Here is a 20,235-nt window from a genome sequence, read left to right as displayed (position 1 = left end):
CTGTTCTGCCCACCCTTACGGTGTCAAAGAGGCAAACGCTGCCTCTTGGGAAGGGGCTTCTGTTTCAAAGGGTCTGGGGAGGGGGCAGTGAGTGAGTGGGCTATCTCGGGCCCCGGAAGCTTCCTAGGACTGGCTGTAGGCTGTGTCGTGTGGGGCTCTGGTCTGCTCACAAGCATCCCTACGCCCTTCTGAGGCCGTTCCTGGAACCCCGCAGTCCAAAGGCCCTCCAGTTCCGCGGCAACCTTGCAGGAACCACGCGCCGCTCACAAGGCTAATGGCGCCACCTGGCGGTACAAAGGGCCCGGCTCACCCCTGGAGCTTCTTCACGAGCGAGCTAGGAAAAAGGGGTGGCTTCGGCGGCCCAGTCCAGAGTGGTGACGTCATGACAGAGCGCCGTTTCTCCCCGCCTCTCCCCTGCCCTCCGGGAGCTGCCAGTACTCGACGTGGCGTCACCGCCCTCTACCCTTACTTTGCGTGCGTGTTTGCGTGCGGCGGAGGTGGTGGCGCGGGCCGGTCGGAGCTCCGCGTTGCTTGCTTCGGGTGCTCCTGTCGCTGCCGTCGCTGTCCGGCTGTCTTGGACCGCCGAGCGGACGAGGCGCCGGCCCCAGCACCTCAGCACCGGACGCGGCTCGGCGCGGGGCCCCGGCAGGAGGGTGGGCGAGCGCGTGTCGGAGGGTGCCGCGCGGGTAGGCGGGCGGGCGCCCGTAAGGGAAAGAGGCGGGGGCGGCGGGTCAGCCGCGGGCCGGGCCGGCCGGGGGATGTCGATGCCTGACGCGATGCCGCTGCCCGGTGTCGGGGAGGAGCTGAAGCAGGCCAAGGAGATTGAGGACGCCGAGAAGTACTCCTTCATGGCCACCGTCACCAAGGCGCCCAAGAAGGTGCGGGGGGCTCTGGGTGGCGGCGGGGGTCCGGGCCGGGGCCTCGCGGAAGGGGCGCGAGCGAGCCCCGGGCCCGGGTCCAGCTAGTTCGGGACTTCAGGGGCGAGGTTTGAGGGACCCGGGACGACGGAGGTGGTGTGAGGGGTGGAGGGTGAGCGGCCCCAGGCCTATCCCGAGCTGGAAAGGCAGACCCTGACCTCACTTTCCTTTGTCCCTCGGCCCAAGTCCTCCGGGATCTTTTCGAAACCCGACAGGGCCGGGCCTTAAATTTGCGGCTGACTTTTCCTGGATGAAGGGCCTCGAAGACGGGAGTGGGAGGGGGTGAACGAAGTGACCCCAGTGACCAGTCTTGGGATGAGGGTGTACGGGAAATCTCCTCTCAGGTGAGTGTGAAAATCTGATAGTGCTTCTTTGGGAGCAGTGGCCGGCTTATCCAACAACTGCGTGCGATCTTGGAGGCAAGATGAAAAAAATGCGTGGAGCTAGCTCTTTTATGCAGGTGAAAACGATGAGGGCAGCATGAAATTGAAAAGAAACCTGTGATTTTTATCTTCTGTGGTCGTCTAGTTTCGACATATTTAAGAAATTAACCTTTGGAGGTTGGTGACAGCAGATACTGTCATGGATACAGGTTGATCGTGGAGTCATGCGAATAGATCACTTAGGCATCCCTTGAGAAAGGAGCTTGGGTGGGTTGGAGGGGTGGGTGGTAAGGAACGATTGCTCATTCTTTACTGCACTTATTGAGGCAGAACAGGTTTAGTCTGTTGTGCTGTGGGTTGAGCTCAAAGGACATCCTTCTAATTCTCTTATTATGGAAGATTAAGTGGCAGCCTTTGGAGGTTTTAATCTCACCAGCTCTCTGAGTGGTGGAATTGGAATCCCTAGTGCTTTCTGAGCATTTGCTGCCAAACACATCTTGATTTTCTACATAACTGGTACCCAGTTAACAGTAGACCAGAGAACCTTTGCAGAGAGGTGACCTTTCTGAAACCAGTTAAGAACCTGGATAAATATTTCCCTCCTATATAAAGACAGAGTTTCAAGGCTATCTCTTCCTGCGGTGTTTGATGGGATGCACTGCTTGTATAAGCTGCACAAAGCAAGGTTTGCAGGAATAGTTACAGTTCTTCAGGCTGAACTAGGTAAGCTGTCATAAGTGGGAGAGATGCTTTTTTTTTTTTCTTTTAAGGAAATTAACCTACCAGTCCAGAAATCAAATGCAGGGTTGAAAAGACAGGTCACCATTGTGTGCTTTAGCTCTGTCTTCCCACAAAATTTAGGTCTTACCAATAGAATGCCTAAAAAAACTTTGTAGAAGATCCCTTGATTCTAAGAAGTCTGACTGACCTTATTTTTAGTGCTCTCAGTTCAGCTGACTGCTTTGTTGGAGCAGTAAACCTTTGTAATCTGCACTATGTGGAGACAAAGTCACAGTCTTTATAAGCTAATGGAATATGGATAGTACCTGTGATGAGTTAGGGGAAAGAATGGGAAATCCCTGGTAACCTAATTCCCTGAACTCTTCCTCTCCCCATTAGCCTATTGTTTGTCTAGTTTTTCAGGGATTAGGCATCTTTTTTCTTACTTGCCTTTATTTTAGTAAGGCTTTGTTTCTGCAGGTGCCACTATTAATAAGACAAAGTTTGTATTGTAGATTGTAGACTCCATAAAGGCAGAGACTTGTGTTCACCATTGTATCCGTCGTGCCTAGCTCTGTACCTAGCATATAGTAGGTACTCAAATAGTAGTTGCCCATCTCGCTAACTAGTAATTGAGATGTCTTTATGGCTGCCTACCAGGAATAAATTTTCTTCTTTTCTTCCAAGGAGAAATGTTGTTAATGTGAACTATTGTCAGGCCAAGTGCTAATGATTTTAGAGACTCATATTCCATTAGCTGAAAGGAGTGGTCTCTGCCAGGAATGTGGGAAGACCCTGTTGTAAGTTTCCATTTGCTGGTAAATGTACCCCTGTGTTTCTTATTAATCTTGCTCTTTCTGAGCTTTGTTGTTTAGTATTTACACAGCACTTTGTATTAAAGTGCTTTATGATGACTAATTACCCTTCCCCTAGTGATGATGAAAGGCATTTATCTAGTTAATGAGTTGATCAAGGACTAGTCAAGGTCACATTACAAGTCCTAAGTAATCTGTTTTTTCATAACTTCAGCTGAATCGGACATAATGACTTAAGTCACTTTTGTACCTCTGCCATGTGTTGATAATGTGAGAAAGCATGAGCAAAGTAAGAGGAAAAAATTTTATCTTGGCATGTATTGAATGGTGTGAGAAAAGGCCTCTTCAAATAGTGCTGTCCTTTGCCTGTGAGGATTCCAGCGTGGATCTAGACCAAGTAATCCTTGGATCATTCCAAGCCCTGAGGCCCCTCAGGAAATGAGGACATTTCTGGTGCCAGTCGGAGGCTATAGGTTACTTCAGGGTGACCTTGATGGTCTTCAGTCAGATCAGATTCCATTGTAACTAGTGAAGTTTTATTCACTTTGGGATAGACTAGATGTCGTTCAATTAAAAGCATAGATAGCAAGATTCTTCAACTATAATCACAACTTACTCCTTTTTGTATGCCCTGGGATCTACCACAGTACTGTGTAGATAATAGGACTTGTTTTGGTTTGATTCAGAGCTTGATCTGAGTGTCAAAAAGCCAACTAAATGGGTACCACCTTGAGCAAGTGAGCTTCTGTGCCTCAGTTTCCTCATCTGCCAAATAAGTGCTTTTTGTTTGGAACAGGTGCAGATAGGTGTGTGTTGGGAGCTAAGATAGCAAAAGTGGTTTTTAAAAAGAAGTCCATTAGCATACTTACACTCTCTGTCTTTAATGAGCATTTGAGATGGCTTATAACACAGGACACACACAATATAGATGGGAAGTCCAAACTATAGAAAAAAGGAAAAAAACATTGTTAACCCTGAGGGCTACGACGGTGGACGAGGCTGATCGTCACATGCAACTCTAAGCTTCCTAGGAGCCAGAGGATAAAAGGAATCAGAATTATAGTCTCATTAGCAGACATGGGAAATTCACACCAATTCCTCAGGGAGACAACTTCTGCTGATAGTAAGTTCTAAAGGAAATTTTCACAGGACAGTATTAATAGCTATAGTATTGATTCTCCTGTTAAGGCTTGTTCATGACTGTCACTGGTGATTGGAATCAATCACTTTCAGATGGAATTGCCAGGAAGATTTGGGAGAGAAAAGGAGTCCTTGAGTTGTAAGGGCGGTGTACATTGTACCACAACTGAAGAGAATCCTTGTTTAATGTTGGCAGTTATCAGTCAAACCAAATAAGTCAGCTAGTTCCCCATCATAACTGGGTATTTATCCCTCTTTTTCTGCTACTTTGTGTTACAGCTGTGATATTTGTCCTTGGGCCTTTGGAAATTGACATTGTGTCAAGTTTTTTTTTTTCATGGAGTAAACCCAAGCTTGTTGATGAAACCTCGTAAGATAGACATGTTTCTCTGGAAGGTCCGTCAGAGCATCTGTACTTTTGAACATTTGGGGTGACTTTCTAGAGTGATACATTAGGCATTTGACCTAGGATCTGTACAGTCAGACCTTTACCACCAGCACAATAGGGGAAAGGAGAAAAAGAACACAACAGAACAATTTTGGTTGTAGGATATTCTTTGTAGGATATATTTGAATAAAGCATATATAGCAGTAATTCATCAGCTGAGACTTAGGAAGCATACCAGGTAGAGACCTAGTGGTAATGCTTAGATGTTTAGGATGATCCCCTTCTTATCAGGATTATGTTATGGCTAATTCTTGGTGCAGTTTTATAGAATTTACACCTGTACTTCTTAGATTCACTGAGAAGTGATTTGATAGGTTGACATTTCCTATCTTCTCCACATCATTAGTATCTCTTACTTCTCTTTAGAATGACTACTGTTTTAGTGCCAGTCTTTGAACAGGAGTCAGAGGTGTAAGAAGATCCTATCTCTTCTAGATTTCTCCCCAGATATTGATTACCTCTCTTTTTCTTATTTGATTCTGTTTAGTTCATTAGGCACAGTTTCCATATTACTTTGTTGTAAATTCCTTTAGATTTTTAACTTGTAACAGAAATCTGTTCATTGTCTAGATACCTTGCTGGCAAGATTATAAATGTGTACCTTTTGTTTCATCAGGAGGGTATCATTTGGATCCAGTGTGTGTTACCCAATATAATATTCTTGTAAAGTTGTTTATAAAAGATATTTTGATACATAGAATCATGTAGATCTTTAGTTGCCTGTGACTCCTAAAAGTTTACTCTGTCACCTCAAGTAGTTATAATCTGTAAATAAGCACCTTAATGCTCTCTTGGGGCTGTTATTTAAAGGAACTGGCCAATAAAGGACAATCATTTATACCTATCTGTTTCTCAAGTTTGGAAATTTGAATATTAAAATTTTATAAAGAAGGGCCAACCTTATACTGGGTGTAATAATTCAGAATACATCCCATTGTGGTGGCTCAGACGCATCCCCCTCATGTATGAAGAACAGTACATTTGCATAGACCAGAGTTTTTTCCTGAAATCCGAGAATCCAAAGTTAAAGACAGATTCTTACCACAAATCTTCCTTCCAGTTCTTGTCAGCACTATCGGTGTCTTGCATGTGGTGAGTAGTTAAAATTCACATCAAATTGTGAATTCTATTCTGATTCTGTATTTCCCTTTGACTCATTCAGGTAGTTCTCTTGCTATCCCACTGTTGTTTGGCTGTTACCTGAGACCTCTTTAACTTCCCCCTTTTCATTCTTAAAACTGTGAGGAGGAGGAGGAGTATGATGTAAGTTAAGCACTTGATTTGTGGAGTGAGGTTTACCTTCAGCCTCTAGCATCTCAAAGTTGTGTGACCTTTGGACAAGCTGGGTGACTTAACCTGTTTGAGCCTCCATTTTTTTACCTGTGAAATGAGGAATAATGATAGTCCTACAAGATTGTTGAAGAGACTAGCATTTAGTAAATACTAATTAGTGTACTTACTCCTTTATAACTAGAGTGACCATATGTCCTGGTTTACCTGGTACAATTCAGGTTTATGCCTGTTATCCCAGCATGCTAGTCAATGAGTGCCTTCTTACACTCTGAAAAGTACCCTGCTTTATATGGAATTTCAAAATATTCTCAAAGAGCCAAAACAAAGATGTTTCTATTGGAATATCTTTTCAACAGGAAATTTCCCTGACAAAAATGTTATTTTATGTAGCGCTTATGCCTGTTGAACACTAGACTATTTGTTGATTTCCAGGAAGTACATAGACAGTGGGAGAGTTTAGAGCTTGTGATAGAAATGAGATGTGTTCTACCTGACCACTCCCCCACCTCATTCCCCATAATGCACAGTGTACCCATAGAATGTGGGCGTTTGTCGGACATTGGCCTGAGTCCAGGAGTTTATTTCCTCAACCTGCAATAGTTTGGGAGTCTTTCCAAACTAGAATCTTTGAATCACATGAAACAATTCCAAAGGCTCATCTGAGCTGTGACCTTATGTTTGTATATAGTCACCCTCAGATCCCAGCCCTGTGTACTCCAACTCCCTCACACCCACTCAGGTACTGTTTCTCTCTGCTCTAAACAGCCTGCTCTTAATTACGTGGAACTGATTTTCTCTTGCAGAAATGTGTGGCCTTTGCTCCACAGCAATTACAGATCTAGGGTGGATCACCCTTTGCCTTTGTTAACACTCATACTGGTTTCATTTCTGTTCCTGTCTCTGTTCAGTTTTTCTAAAGGATACAGTCAGGTGCCTTAATCTCAGAATGTATATAATGATTGGTACTGCTTAGCAATATACAGTGGGGCTTAATCATTTACTACCCAAACAGGACACAGAATAAATCAGTGTAATGAACTACTGGTGAAAGGTATGATTTGGAATGCTGGGGAGAGATTGGGAAAGCACTTTGACAGAACCACAAATCTAGGACGGCAAAGCATGTTCCTGCTTTCTTGTCTTGAAAGCCCCAATGCCTCAGCTAATGTGCCTCTGTACTTAACTTCTAGGGCTTAATGGGCTTAAAGTGTTCTCCTTTACCAGCCCAAACCAGTTCAGTTCTTTTAAAATGGACACCCTGTACTTAGTTGTGTGCTAGCAGTGAGGCTTAAACGGGAGGGGTTTGGGACTGCTCACTGTTCCATGCTGTTCATCTTGGACCTGCCTCAGGTTTAGTTCTTTACAATCTGAAAAGCTGCCCAGCTAGAGCAAGCCCTGTTGTTTATGTATTTTTGTCTCCTTTCCTGAGCCTGTGTGTGTACAGTGGCATCAGTGGAATCCCACTGCGCCTATGTGCTCAAGGTGCCAAGGAAAATGCTAATGTGCTGATCTGCAGTGTGTGCAGCTCTGTGAGCTGGATGGTGAACCGGTGAGTAGCAGAATGAAGGGGCTGAAGGCCTGGAGCAGATGAGTGTAACCCTGTTCCATTCATTTTGGCCTCCTGAATGAAGCTGTTCATACCACTGTGTTTTGAGCAATGTCAGGAGTTTGGAAGTTCTGTTTTTAATAAATGGCTCCTACTCTTCTAGTACTTATTAATTGTATTAAGGTGAACCTTTGAAGGACAGATTTCCATGGGTATTATAATGGGAATTACTTTTTCCCTTTACCCCAGGACTGGCTTGACTGAAAGTCAAAGTTTCTGGGCTATGACCTATTCCAATTATGGTTTTAGGATCCTGAAATCAAAAAGGAGACCTGTCAGGAAAGTCAATAGGACAGATTCTGCTCTGCCCTCTTTGACCACCCCACATTGTATCCTTACTCAAAGGCTTTAAGGAAAACCTTTTTGGGCTCTCATGACAGTTAGCTTTATTTTGGAGATGTAGAAAAGAGCTATTCTCTTTGAATTCTCAAAGTTCACCCCCCCCCCCGCCTCTGTTGCTAACTTCAGAAGGGAGGTCAATAAGTAGACAAATCTGTGTGAAAGGTAGATAAATAGGTTTCTCTTTTGCCAGTGTGAGAGAATGCTCCTGAGATAGTCACTGGATTAGAGACTCCAGAACAGTGGTTCCTAATCTTTTGAGTCACAGATCCCTTTTTAAAAATCTTATAAAAATCACTGTTCTTTCCTCGGCAAAATTCAGGAGCACAAAAACTTATACTTTCAGAGGATCTGTGGGACTCCCTGAAACTCATCTCTGGATCCTGGCTTTAAAAGCCCTGATTTAGAAGGCCGGGCCTCTAAGCCATTGTATCTCTCTCCCTTACAGATCAAGAAACAGCTGAGATGAACTTGCCAGCTTGCAGCTTGTCCTTGGAACAAAGCTGAGGTTGTTGGTGTTCTTTTCACCCCCCTCTTTGGGATGCTCCTCAGCTTCCCAGGAGACTCATTATCAGTGCCTTGAGGGTTCAGCTGAGGAGCTTATGCACACTGAAACCAGCGTTTCAGCAACTTTTGGGAGTTTTTGTACTATCTCAGCCCCATTGCTCTCATAGGAACTGTTGGTACCCCTAAATCTCCAGAGTTGATTCCATAGCAGTGTTTAGAATAGGGGACTCACTAGACTGAGTATCAAAACTAAACAAAATAATTTGCTCCTCTGTGTCTCTCAGAAATAGGTTTGATTTCAATGTAGTACTTCTCAGACTGTTTTCAAGACTGACGGTGATATCTGAATCTTACTTTTCATTTGATTTCTCTAGACCAACAGTATTAAGGACAAGGATCATATCCCATACATATGTTTAGTATGTAGGGCCTGGTACATAATACAATAATTGTTTACTGAGTAAAGTATTTTGAGATGCTTGTCCCTAGGAGGAAGTGAGTTGGACTCACATGGTGGCTTTGGCTCACTTTCCCCTTCAGCTGGCCAGTGTTGTTTTTCTAACTTAGACCCCCTCCCACGTGAGTGATAACGGAGTACCAAGAACTGCAGGTGAGAAATTGATGAGAATTTCTAAGAGCTTCGTAGATCCCTTTATAATGCCAGAAATAGGTAAGAGAATCTTTGGGCTAAGATTTGAGAATCTTAGCCCAGTAGCATGAGAACCACAAGGCAGTAGGCCAGAAGCTTAAAGGTGTCCTTATGACATAATGGGAAGGGTAATTTGAATTTCCCACCAAGTTTTAAACCCTTAGCATTAGGGACACTGCCCACAGTTGAAACTGGTATCCTGGTTTACTCTTGATTTAAGCTTACTCTTAGGGTGTTTGAGATTTGGGGGCCAGTGATGAGTTGAACAGTTTCATTTTGGAATCTGTGTTGGAATCCTAAAAGTAATAAACAACAGCTCTGCCTGGCAGTGCTGAGCAAACTTCTGATTCTTCTCATTCTGCAACCCTGGCTGCCTCTTCTGCACCAAAGGCTGAGCTCAGTGCTCAAAAGCTATATGTGCCCTTGTCTTTGAAACACACCTTCTTCAGAGTCACAGTCGTCAGGGAACTGGGCCAGTGCTTGCCCTAATCAGGAGCTTGGGCTCTGGTTGGCATTGAGAATTCTGTGTAGGTTGTTTCCCCACAGTATGTAACCTAGGCAGGATTCAGGGGAATGGGGGACCTCCAGAATTTTGCTGCTTTGGAAGTAGAAGTCTGTGCTTTGTAGAAATGGCAAATGTGTTCAGTTGTTCCGGTAACTAATTCAGTTTCCTGTGGGTGGCCAGGTGGCATCCAGCCTCTAATTCAGTACTTGAGTTTTTAGTGTCCAGAGCACCAGACTTCTTTGCAAGCAAGACATGAAGATTCCCAGTGTTCAGCTCTTATAGAGAATAGCCCAGCTGGCTTGTCATGCTGGACTAGATGAATTGTGAATGTTAATTATACTGATCAATACAGTGGCCTTGGTAACAGGCTTGTAGCTGCTGTAGAATCTGTTTACTTCAGGTTTGTAACAGAGAAGAGACCAAGCTGGTTGAGAACATGGTGTTCTAAGTGTAAGTCCAAGGAAAATGCATACTGGATGGACTGACCCTATGGCACCCCTTCCCCGGGACTTCCCAGAGGGAAACATTACTCTGGTGGTGGTTTCTGTTCTTATTTGCCAGTTGAGAATTAATTGAGGTTGGAAAAGGCTTGGTTTTTAATTTGGTGGAGTAAAGAATGTTTACAAATCAGGAAGGTTAAGAAGGAGAGCACTGGGGGGGTAGGGGGGATGAATTGGGAGATTAGGATTGACATATATACACTAATATGTATAAAATAGATAATAGGAACCCTGCTGTATAAAAAATAAAATTCAAAAATAAATTAAAAAAGGAGAGAACCTATGTTGAGAGGCACCTCATTTCTCTAGTTTGTAATTAGGAGTGGAGAGTTGATGGGATTAGTTTCAACCCTTGCATTCAGGAGAAGGAACCCCTCCTATCTGGGGAGTAGAGGGTTCAGAATTCTGCACATTCTTTTCTGACTTCACAGGGAGGGGATTAGCTGAGCACTGGGCATGTTTGGAATGAGAGCACCTTGCCAATTTGGACAAACCCATTGTAAAAGTACAGTCTCTCTTCCTCAGACTGGCTCTTTGTCATGCTGTCCTAAACCCTTGTGGATCCATCTGAATGATTGTCTGTAGCTGATAGATGGAGTTGGTATTAAAAGCAGATTTTCTACTTCCTTGGCCTTATTTGTTTTATTTCTGTACAAGACTATCTAACTCATTTGTTCCCTGTGTTCCTTGAGTCACTTTATCAAGAGCCTGGTAAACTCCATGTGCTTGTGTTTGCTTTTTCAGATCCTGCTTAGATTGTCTCAGATCAGTCCTCCTCATGGAGTGGGAAGGAATAAAAGCTAGGGAGCTAGCTAGGGAGTCACCTAGGGAGCTTTTTCAAAATATTCGTAACCGGGTCCCTAACCTAGACCTACTTAATCAGAATGGGGAGGGGTTGAGAGTAAGGGGCAGGTGGAAAATGGGATGGTATCTGCATTTTGGAACAGCTTTCTCAGCTAAACTTGAGAGAGCCCAGATTTAGAACCACTCTTTTAGATTATCTAGCAAGGCTAGCCAAAATTGTTGTGAAATCTGCTATTTGGATGGTAATGCAGCCACCACCTATCTCGGATGACTTTGGCCATGAGGGAAATCTTGTGCCCCATAAAAGAGGTCCTGAAAATAGCCTATACTTACTCTTCTTTTCCAAGGTATACAGCGTAAGCCATAACCAGAAATCATGCATCCCTGTCAACTCAAGGTTGAGCATCTACTGTGTCCCTGGACCTGTGCTGGCCACTTAGGGTACATCAGTGAACAAGACAAAGGTCCATATCTATCCTGTGGCATTTACATTCTTATGAGGTTATTATTTGGGTCATGTGAGTCTGGTGTAGTGGTCCCGACTATTTGGAGTTTAGAGCCCTATCAGAGCTGTGCTTATCTTCCAGAAAAATTACATATATGTAACAATTTGCATATAAGGGGGAGTTGGCAGCCTGAAGCCCATCCATGGATCCCAGGCTAAAAACCTAGACAGTTTGCTTGCCTAGAATTGATTAATGTCGTGATTGGGATAAAGCAAGGTCATGAGTTTGGGTGTATGGGCATTTTATCTCCTAGCAGGACTGGGTTGTGGTTTCTTCATCTGTGTAGCCAAGGCAATTTGCCAAGAACTCAAGGGTGTCTCTAGAAAAAGTATAAGGAATGGCTAGACCTCCACTAAACCAATAGCATTTCTTTAGTCTGTGTTCTCTTTGAAATGTCAAGAATGATTTTGACTCTCTGTCCCCATCTCTAGTTTCTGGTTGGCTGAGCTTCTTGGACTCAATAGATTAAAAATCAGGTCAGAATATGAGAATTTCCTTAACATGATAATTTATATTGTGAATTCCTGGATTAAGATAGTAAAATTATAAAGATCGTGAGAGGACTTTTTAGTGAAATTCTGGCTTCAAAACATAGAAAATCACAGAAGGAGTTGATTGAGGGACTGAGGAAATAGCCAAAGAGTAAAGATCAGAGAGAGATGATAGGAAAAAACGGGCAGAGCTCAGAAAGACAGTTAACTAAGCTGGTAAGCCGGGTAGCCAGGAGAGCAGTTTCCTCCTTAAGCCAAAGTGAATAGATTTGAGATCCAGACAAAAGATTCCTTTTTAGTCCTGAAGGGGTCTGTCACTATTGCTTTATTATCAAATAGACGTTAGGGTAAAAAGGGGATGGCAGATAAGGCTTTGCTTTATTTATACCAATATTAGTATGTCTCTATCCCTAGAAAAGTTGGTGTTTGACTTGAATGAATGGCAGAACCATTCCTCAGAGTTAGTACAGTGTGTAACATGTACTACAGAAATATGAATGAAATTTCATTTGGGGCAACAGGAGAAAGAATTATGTAGAAAAGACACAGCCAGATTTAGAGATTGGAGCACAACGAGCTTGCAGAGTTCTATGCCAGTTCTACCTTTACCTCCCTGAAATCTGGCCTTTAGTATAACCACAGGCCAAGACCTCTTGAGGTGGTCTTTACAGGGATATTCTTGTTTCTCTGCCTAAGTCTAAGGAGAACTTTCCAGACCCACATTGAGGGGTTGCTGAATAAGTGCTGTACTCAAGGCCTTCCAGGCCAAACTTCTATGAATTCAGAGCCCATTAGAGAACAGTGCTCACAGTCCTCCCCAGAGGGGCCAGGAGGCTCTAGATGGTTCCAGTTGTAACTGCTCTCCAGCATATGGAAAAACTATTTTGCTGTGAAACCTTACAACCTGCTATTTAATATAAAAGACATCTCATTGTTTGCTCAATGATGCATTAAAGTCAAAGCTACCTAATCTAGTAGAATATAATCATACGACCAATTATCTTTATTTTCTATTTTTAAAGAAGCCCTTTAAAATGATCAAAGGAATTTCGGACCTCACTTCCTGGGTCTGTTTAGATTTATTTTGAGGTTCTGTTCAGCTTATGAAGCTATATAGTTAAAACCTACTATTGAGTTTTTGGGAAAATTCTACTGTTCTTAAAAACCATATAGCCAGGATTTTTTTCTTTGTTCATTAAATGAATACTTTATATAATGTCTACCATGGATATGAAACCAAGATTCAGTTTATAATCACATAATAATGTGATTCATAATAATCACATATTATGTCAGTTACGTCCAGAATACTTCAATAAAATTAATAACCTTACAAGAACTTTTTTTTTAGTTGTAGCAGAGTCAGAGAAGTGGTACCAGAAAGTAGGAAAGCATCAATGACAAAATGTATCTTTATCTAAAAATTTTACTGGGAGGTTCCCAAATTTACTTATAGCTCATTTTGAATTGGAAAAATCCAACCTCACTAGATCTTTCAGACATGTTATAAAGTGCAAGTAAGTGACTTGAAGTGGGTAGTGTTTGAGTGGTACACCACAGTTGAGAAAGGAACCTAGTAGAATGTTCTCAATTTAAGGGCATGTTCTCTAATTATACTAAGTGTTAGTGTGTGAAAGAAAAGTTCCCCCATCACTGTTCTGCACAGGATAAATAAACGCTGATAAAAAGCACACAAAATATATTTTTTGCTGCATGTTTTAAAGCATCGTCATATCTTATGAAAATAGCCAGCAGGTTTCCAAGATAACCAGAAAAAAAAAATCATTGGTCAGTTTTAACCATACCAAATTGAAAACCTCTGTGTATAAGTAAATACAGGTGGAGCTTTTTTTTTTAAGAAAACATTTTTAATCTTACAGTACAGTACCTTGAAAAGTACAGTAGTACAGTACAGCAGCTGGCATACAGGGGCTGGCATTGAGTGAACAGGCAAGAAGAGTTACCGACTGGAGGAGGGAGAGGAGGTGGGAGATGGGAGAGCTGAAGGATCGTCAGCAACAGGAGACAGAGGGCAAACTGCAATTTCACTCAAATGCCTGACGTTGATGGCACAGGTTCTGGTTCCTTGCTAGATACAATTCTATCTACCCTCTTGAAAAAACAATCCAGTGATGTCTGGGTAGTAGCTCTTTTTTTTCTCATCATAGGTAACACGGTAGCACTGGATTGCATTCTGAACATTCTGAAGGCTGCTGCAACCTTTGTGTACCATTCTATGTTCGGGTCCTGTGCCTCAAAAACTAACAGTGCCTCGTCAAATAAAGGAAGTTCCCTTGCCATTTCCTGGGTTGTGAATCTCTTTGGTTCTTCAGTTACTTCTTCCTCTTGTCGCTCCACTCTCTCAATTATTTTCACTTTTGTTTCCATCGTTATTGCTTGGCTCTTCTTAGCAGTACCAGCTACATCACTGCTACTTTTACACTTGCTTCTGGACATCCAGGGCTTGAAATAAAGATACTGTACTACTGTACTTTATACAGTACTATACAGTAAAGTACACAAAAGCACAACCACTGGTAGGGGATGCACAACGTTTGCCAGACACGTGAACTAACTTGCGTGATTGGACAAGCAAACACGTTCACATCTTTGAAAGTTGGCAACTTGAAGGTTTGTATGTAGGGGACTTACTATATTTTTTTAAGAGGCTCTGAAAGACTAGGGACACTAAGGATTGGAAGGTTTAAGAGTATCTAAAATTTAAATATTAAATCTTTCACATGAACTTTTCCTCCTTACATGAAAGGTACTAAATAAATTACATTTAACTGTCCTACTTACATATTTTTTAAAAGATCAGATATTTCTCATTTAAAAGAAAGCAGAAATTATTTAAAATATGAGCAGTAGGGATTTCTCTGGCGGTCCAGCGTTTAAGACTCCGAGCTTCCACTGCAGGGGGTGCGGGTTCGGTCCCTGGTTGGGGAACTAAGATCCTGTATGCCGTGAGGGGCGGCCAAAAAAAAAAAGGGTAGAGGGGTAAAGGATAAACTCTATATCCAATCCAAATTACATTAAAACCCAAATATAAAATATCAACAGAAGGGGCATTTTCCTAAAAGGAAGTAAATACTCACTGTTGGGAGAAATCTACGTCATAAGGTATTTTCTTGCTTTGATACAGCTAAAAAAATAAAAATAAATTTCATGTCTAAAATTTTAGGCTTATATAGTTGCAAATATGTAATTCTACTTTATAGGTAGTTCAACTAGGGGAAATAAATTAGCACAATCATTTGAATTGGTTTACATACCAGGTGGAGTTTTTAAATTGCTCTTGATTCCAATGGGAAGCTCTGGGGTCATTTCTTTCATCGTAGTAAAGTGTCAGGATTAGATTGCTTGTACATTCTCCTCCTCCCTAGTCCATCCCCAAAAGACAGTTGAAGCATATGCCAGAGTGGAGCTTTTTGCTTCCACAGTGTTTGGGCTCTCCTATTCTCTCTTCACCCTTTCCAAGTCTAAGGAGCAGTATCTCTCAATGGCAATTCATTGGCAACTTAATATTACTTTTCTTTGCATCATTTCACTTCTCCCAAAACCAGTCTGGATTTTGGAACTGAGAGTTCTTTTCCCTCCCCAAAGCTCACCATGTTCAACTGATACTGTAAGTCAGAAAGCTTTAGTGCAATAGTAGACTGTTCTGTAAACTAACCCCTTGAAAATAAAGGGGAACGCTGCTGTTTCCCCCAGCCTGTTACAAAAGAAGGATAATAGTACTGTTTTTGTAGGGGGGTTTTTTGTTTTTGTTTTGTTTTTTGCTTACTGGGTTTGTTGTTGTTGTTGTTAATCTTAATGTTGGTAGCAAATTGCCTTGAGCAAGTTACTTAACTCCCACCCCTGTTCTGTTTTGTCATCTGTGAAGGGTAGATCCAGCAGTCAAAGGATTCCAGAATGTTTTGAAAATACAAATCCTCTATAAGAAAATCTTAGCCACGGCCACTAATGTTGAAGCAGGTGCTTAAACTAGAAAGTCATAGAAATCTAGGCATTCAGGACCTTGGTTTTCACCATGCTAGCAAGTGTGGATTTCAAACTGCTAATCAGCTTTAAGTAAAAAGTCCTAATTGAGTGCTCTCCGGTGGTTTTACTTGTTCTTTGTATGCCAAGATTTAAACAAAAATGGTTTGAAAAACATTTAGATCAGTGATATTCTAGCAGTGTTACTGGTAAAATTGCTGAATAACTTTTCCTATACAAGAGTTGATTTTGGCTTTTGGTTTACCATACAGCCAAAAGCAAGAGACCTTTATCCTTGCTCATCTGTCCACTTTACTCATTAGAATATGGCTAATCAGAAAGTCATAGATCAGGAAAACCCAAACTTTTGTCTTCAGGTCTGGGAGGCAGAGAGAATAGGGGGATTGTACTGTATTCATTCTGGAACAACAGGTAGCTCTTATTTTTCAATAGCTCCGAAGAAGTTTCAGCCTACAATTTCTTTCAACCAGCTTGTTTCTTATAGGCTATCTAAGGTCATTATTTTATACTGAGACTTACCTAAAATTGAACATAAACACCTCAAATTAGAACGTCAAGAAGGATGGCAAATACTGCCTCTCTAGAATGAAAAATACAATTGTTTTATTTATTTATTTATTTATTTATTGGCTGTGTTGGGTCTTAGTTGCTGCGCGCGGGCTTTCGCTAGTTGTGGCATATGGGAGCTACTCTTTGTTGTGGTGCGCGTGCTTCTCATTGTGGTAGCTTCTTTTGTTGCTGAGCACGGGCTCTAGGCACGCGGGCTTCAGTAGTTGTGGTGCACAGGCTTAGTTGCTCCATGGCATGTGGGATCTTCCCGGACCAGGGCTCGAACCCATGTCCCCTGCACTGGCGGGTGGATTCTTAACCACTGCACCACCAGGGAAGTCCCTACAATCATGTTTTTGATGTGACTGATTATCTTTGATAGAGTCTTGTCCATGTATTATAAGCTTAATGTTTTGTGTTTTGTTTTTAAGAGCTGTGGAAACTAAAGCTTGCTGCAGCTGGTCTTTAAAGTGGTTTCACCTTGTCCTTTGAACTTGAAAATATCCAGTCTAACTACAGAATGGATTCTGAAGAGTCCCATTGGCCCACTCATCTTTGGAAGCAATACCTGTTACTACATAGTATTTAACATTAGGTCTTTAAAGTCAGATAATGTTATTTAATATTGAGTTTTGATGGCTTTTTCCTCCCTTGAGCCTGTACTTGATGGGAAGCAGTGGATGGTGACTAAAAAAAATGTCTCATTAACCTTTGTTGAGTATTAGTCTAGGGTTCTGAATGCTGACCCTTGTGGACTCAGCTGCTACTTATTGGGAGCTACTTGTATTTCTTCTGCCATATCACAGGTGGGATTCACTCACTCAAGTGAATATGTAAAGAGGGTTTAAATTTCAAAGATGTAATTGGCTTTCAAGTTTATTTAAGCTAGACTTCCAGATCAAGGAAGGAAGAATTGTTCTTACAACATCTCCAATCTTGTTCCAACTTGATAGGCTAAGAAATTACACAGATGGCATTTACTCAGTCTTTGTGGCCACCTTCCAAAATGCCAGACTCCATCTTCCTTCTGGAGCTATCCACTGATTACTTGCTTTCAGTGTTAACTTTTCTTCTCACAGCAATTTGTTTGAAGAATACAGATTTGCCTAATTTGTAAGCAGTTGACAAGTTTTCATCTTAAAGAATATCCCAGCATACTTTGCAGTAAGGTTTGCAAGTTTAACATCTTGTGAGCTTCACTTAAAATCAGTATTGGCTTTAAAGAGGACTGCGAATTAAGGCTAATGACTTTTTATTACAAACATGTAAGGTTTGTATATATGTGTAACCAGGCTTGGTCTTTCCCGACATTCAAGAATTGTTGATTCTTGTACTCTCTGAACCAATACAAAGTGATTTCCAAGTGAAAAAAAAAAAACAAGGTGCAGAATATTTTAGCATGCTACCTTTTGAGTAAGAGGGAAAATAAGAATATAAATACATATTTGCTTTTCCTACCTCAAAAAATGAACATAAGAAGGCTAAACCAGAAACTAATGAAAACAGGGGAGAGTGGAACAGAGTTGGGGGGATAGGAATGGAAATGAGACTTCTCTGAGTATACCTTTAAAATTTTTGAGATATGTTTTATATGTCAAAAAATAAAATTAAGAGAAGAAAAAGGAAATCTTAAAATTGCATATAAACAGAAACAAATGAACCTAACTACGTATCAGGAAGATTACACAATCACCCAGAAAAAAGTACTTTGACTCTGCATACTCTTTGTGAAATATATTCTAAGGAAAAAAAAGAACTTCAATGAAATATTGACACTTCACTGCATAGATTATTGTTAATAATAATATTAGTCTGGTAATTTTGAAATTATTTTATGTGTAGTATAGACTAAAGCAAATAAGTAAATATTGTATTGCTATTAGAGACCAAGATTGTCACCATAAAAAAAAGATACAAATAGGAAAATTAAAAGTTTAAGAAATGGTAATCTTAAATTTGAAATAGAAGTATCAATATGAACTCATGAGTAAAACAAAAAAGATTAATTTCTCTCTCTACTGAAAGAACTTAGAAGCACTGACACCTCTTATAGCAAAAGGCAGACATTATATCCAGATTTTAGTTTCTAAATACCTTTCCCCGCTGAAAGAAATCAGGGCTCCCTGGAGAAATGACTGATTCTAGGTCTGAAGCAGAGGAAGAACAAGATGAGCCTGGTATATCTTCTTTTGTTGGAAAGAAAGGAATCATTTAAATGGGATCATGTCAAAAGAACAGAAGAGTCAGCTTAAAGGAGGCTCCCAGTGGCCCTGTTTGGGACAATTGGAGCATTCAGTGCACTCATATAATTGAGTGTAACACATTGGATAAATAAAATATGAATGACATGTAAAAAAAAAAAAAGTGAAAGAGAAAGAAGAAAAGCTTTTCTTTACATGCCAGCCTAATATATGTGGAAAGAATGATAGGAATCATGATTCTATAAACCCCCCTCCTCCCCAGTATAATTGGCTCAGGCAAGGATTATGAACAGATGGTAAAGTCACTAGGGAACAGGACATTCACAGGCTGACAAGGATCACCCCACAAATTAACCTTTACTTGCAAAGGAGAAAATACTCCTTTCAAAGACTGATGTTCGTCACTTTAACCACGGGTTTCAGGTTAGTGTCCCCAGTAGTGGAACAACCTGACTTTATGTGCCTCCTGATATGCTGCGAAGTAAAGTATACAACACCAACTATGAAATATTCTTGCCAAATTTTAACCTCTTTCTAACCAACCCCCAAAACTGAACATCCAGTTCACAGGAAGGAAACAGTCTGAAAAATTCAAAATATGGGAGATTCTATAAGGCAACTGGCTTGGACTCTGGGAGGAAAAGTCAGTATCACAGAGCGGGGTGGGTCAGGGACGGGGGCAGGTGGGAAGCAGGAGAACTCTTCTAGATTAGCAGAGACTAAAAGAACATAACAACCAAATGCATTTAGTGAACCTTGATTCCATCCTGGGTTGGAAGAGTCGGGTTTACAACTATGAAGGATATACTTGAGAAAAATTAAGTAAATTTGAATACAGACTGGATATTTGATGATACAGAACTGTTGTTAATGTTCTTAAGTATTATAATGTTATAGTGGTTCTGTAGAAGAATATCTTTGTTAGAAGATGCACTCTGAAGAATTTACTATGAATTTTTATATTTGGAAATTTTTTTTGCAGGACTGTTTGAAAGTATGCATGTGTATATATGTATATATAGAGAGAAAGAAACCTAATATGGAAAATGGAAAGCTTCAATCTAGGTGGAGGGTATACAAATGTTCATTATATTATTTTAATTTTTTTATGTTGAAAATCATCATCATAAAGTTAGAAAAATAAATAGAAAGTGCAACTGGTGCTGGGGGGTGCGGCGGGGGGAACTTTGGTGTATCAGTAAAGTCATGGGTATGTTCTAAGAACCTAGATTTCTTCAGTCACCTGTACAAAAAACAGCAACGAAAAAAAAAAACAACCCTAGAGTTAATGATAATTCAGTGTCAGGAGAAAAAGAAGAATGACTGGAATGTTTTCATATAATATTGGTAGACTGGATTGAGGACGAGGAACGTTGGGACTGGCCAGGCAATTGGACAGGTAGATAGCTAAATAGGCATTGAAACATAGTCCGGTTGCATGTTATGTTCTGTTGTAATTTGTGGTTTTCAAAAGATTAGGAAGGCTTTCCTCCTACTTGTTGCCATTTTTTTAAACCTCTTAATTTTACCTCTAGTTGGCAGTTGGAGGCCTAGATCACTCATTTTCACTAGAGCACTTTAGGAGATAATAGAAAACCAATGAAGTGTGCTCTCTGATACAAAGAGGGGGGGGCAGCTGATAAGGGTAAAACCACTCTTTGGCAGAGTTTTTCAAGCTTTATGTTCCTTCCTCACCACTTAAGTGACTCAGCAGTGTGGGCCCTGGTTTTGCCACACCCCTTGCTTCCACCAACATTGAAGAAAGATCAAGTTGAGTCCCATTTTGAAAGGAGTGTTTCTTCTGACAGTGGAATTGGATTCTAGCAGTGTGTGTGTGTGTGTGTGTGTGTGTGTGTGTGT

At 41.2% G+C, this 20,235-nt stretch overlaps 1 protein-coding gene and 1 long non-coding RNA gene across 3 annotated transcripts in view; both read left to right on the top strand.

The window, feature by feature from the left end:
- Nucleotides 1–465: 465 nt before the first annotated feature.
- AHCYL1 (adenosylhomocysteinase like 1) overlaps nucleotides 466–20,235 on the top strand; it is a gene marked incomplete at its 3' end in the record, with an annotated part of 39,580 nt that continues 19,810 nt past the window's right edge. The window contains exon 1 of one of the 2 annotated variants that reach the window (XM_082434883.1): nucleotides 466–878. In XM_082434883.1, the coding sequence (XP_082291009.1) occupies nucleotides 759–878 (120 nt within the window). In that variant the 5' untranslated portion in view covers nucleotides 466–758. The remainder of the gene's footprint in view (nucleotides 879–20,235) is intronic. The other variant, XM_082434882.1, reaches the window with a different exon arrangement.
- Nucleotides 892–18,537, top strand: LOC309649267. Its single transcript, XR_014257000.1, has 2 exons — nucleotides 892–1,261; nucleotides 13,792–18,537. It is a non-coding gene; the product is annotated as an uncharacterized lncRNA (long non-coding RNA).

This window comes from Balaenoptera physalus (assembly GCF_965194825.1).
Source record: "Balaenoptera physalus genome assembly, chromosome: 1".
NCBI classification, from domain to species: Eukaryota; Metazoa; Chordata; class Mammalia; order Artiodactyla; family Balaenopteridae; genus Balaenoptera; species Balaenoptera physalus.
This window is presented reverse-complemented; position numbering and strand designations above follow the sequence as displayed.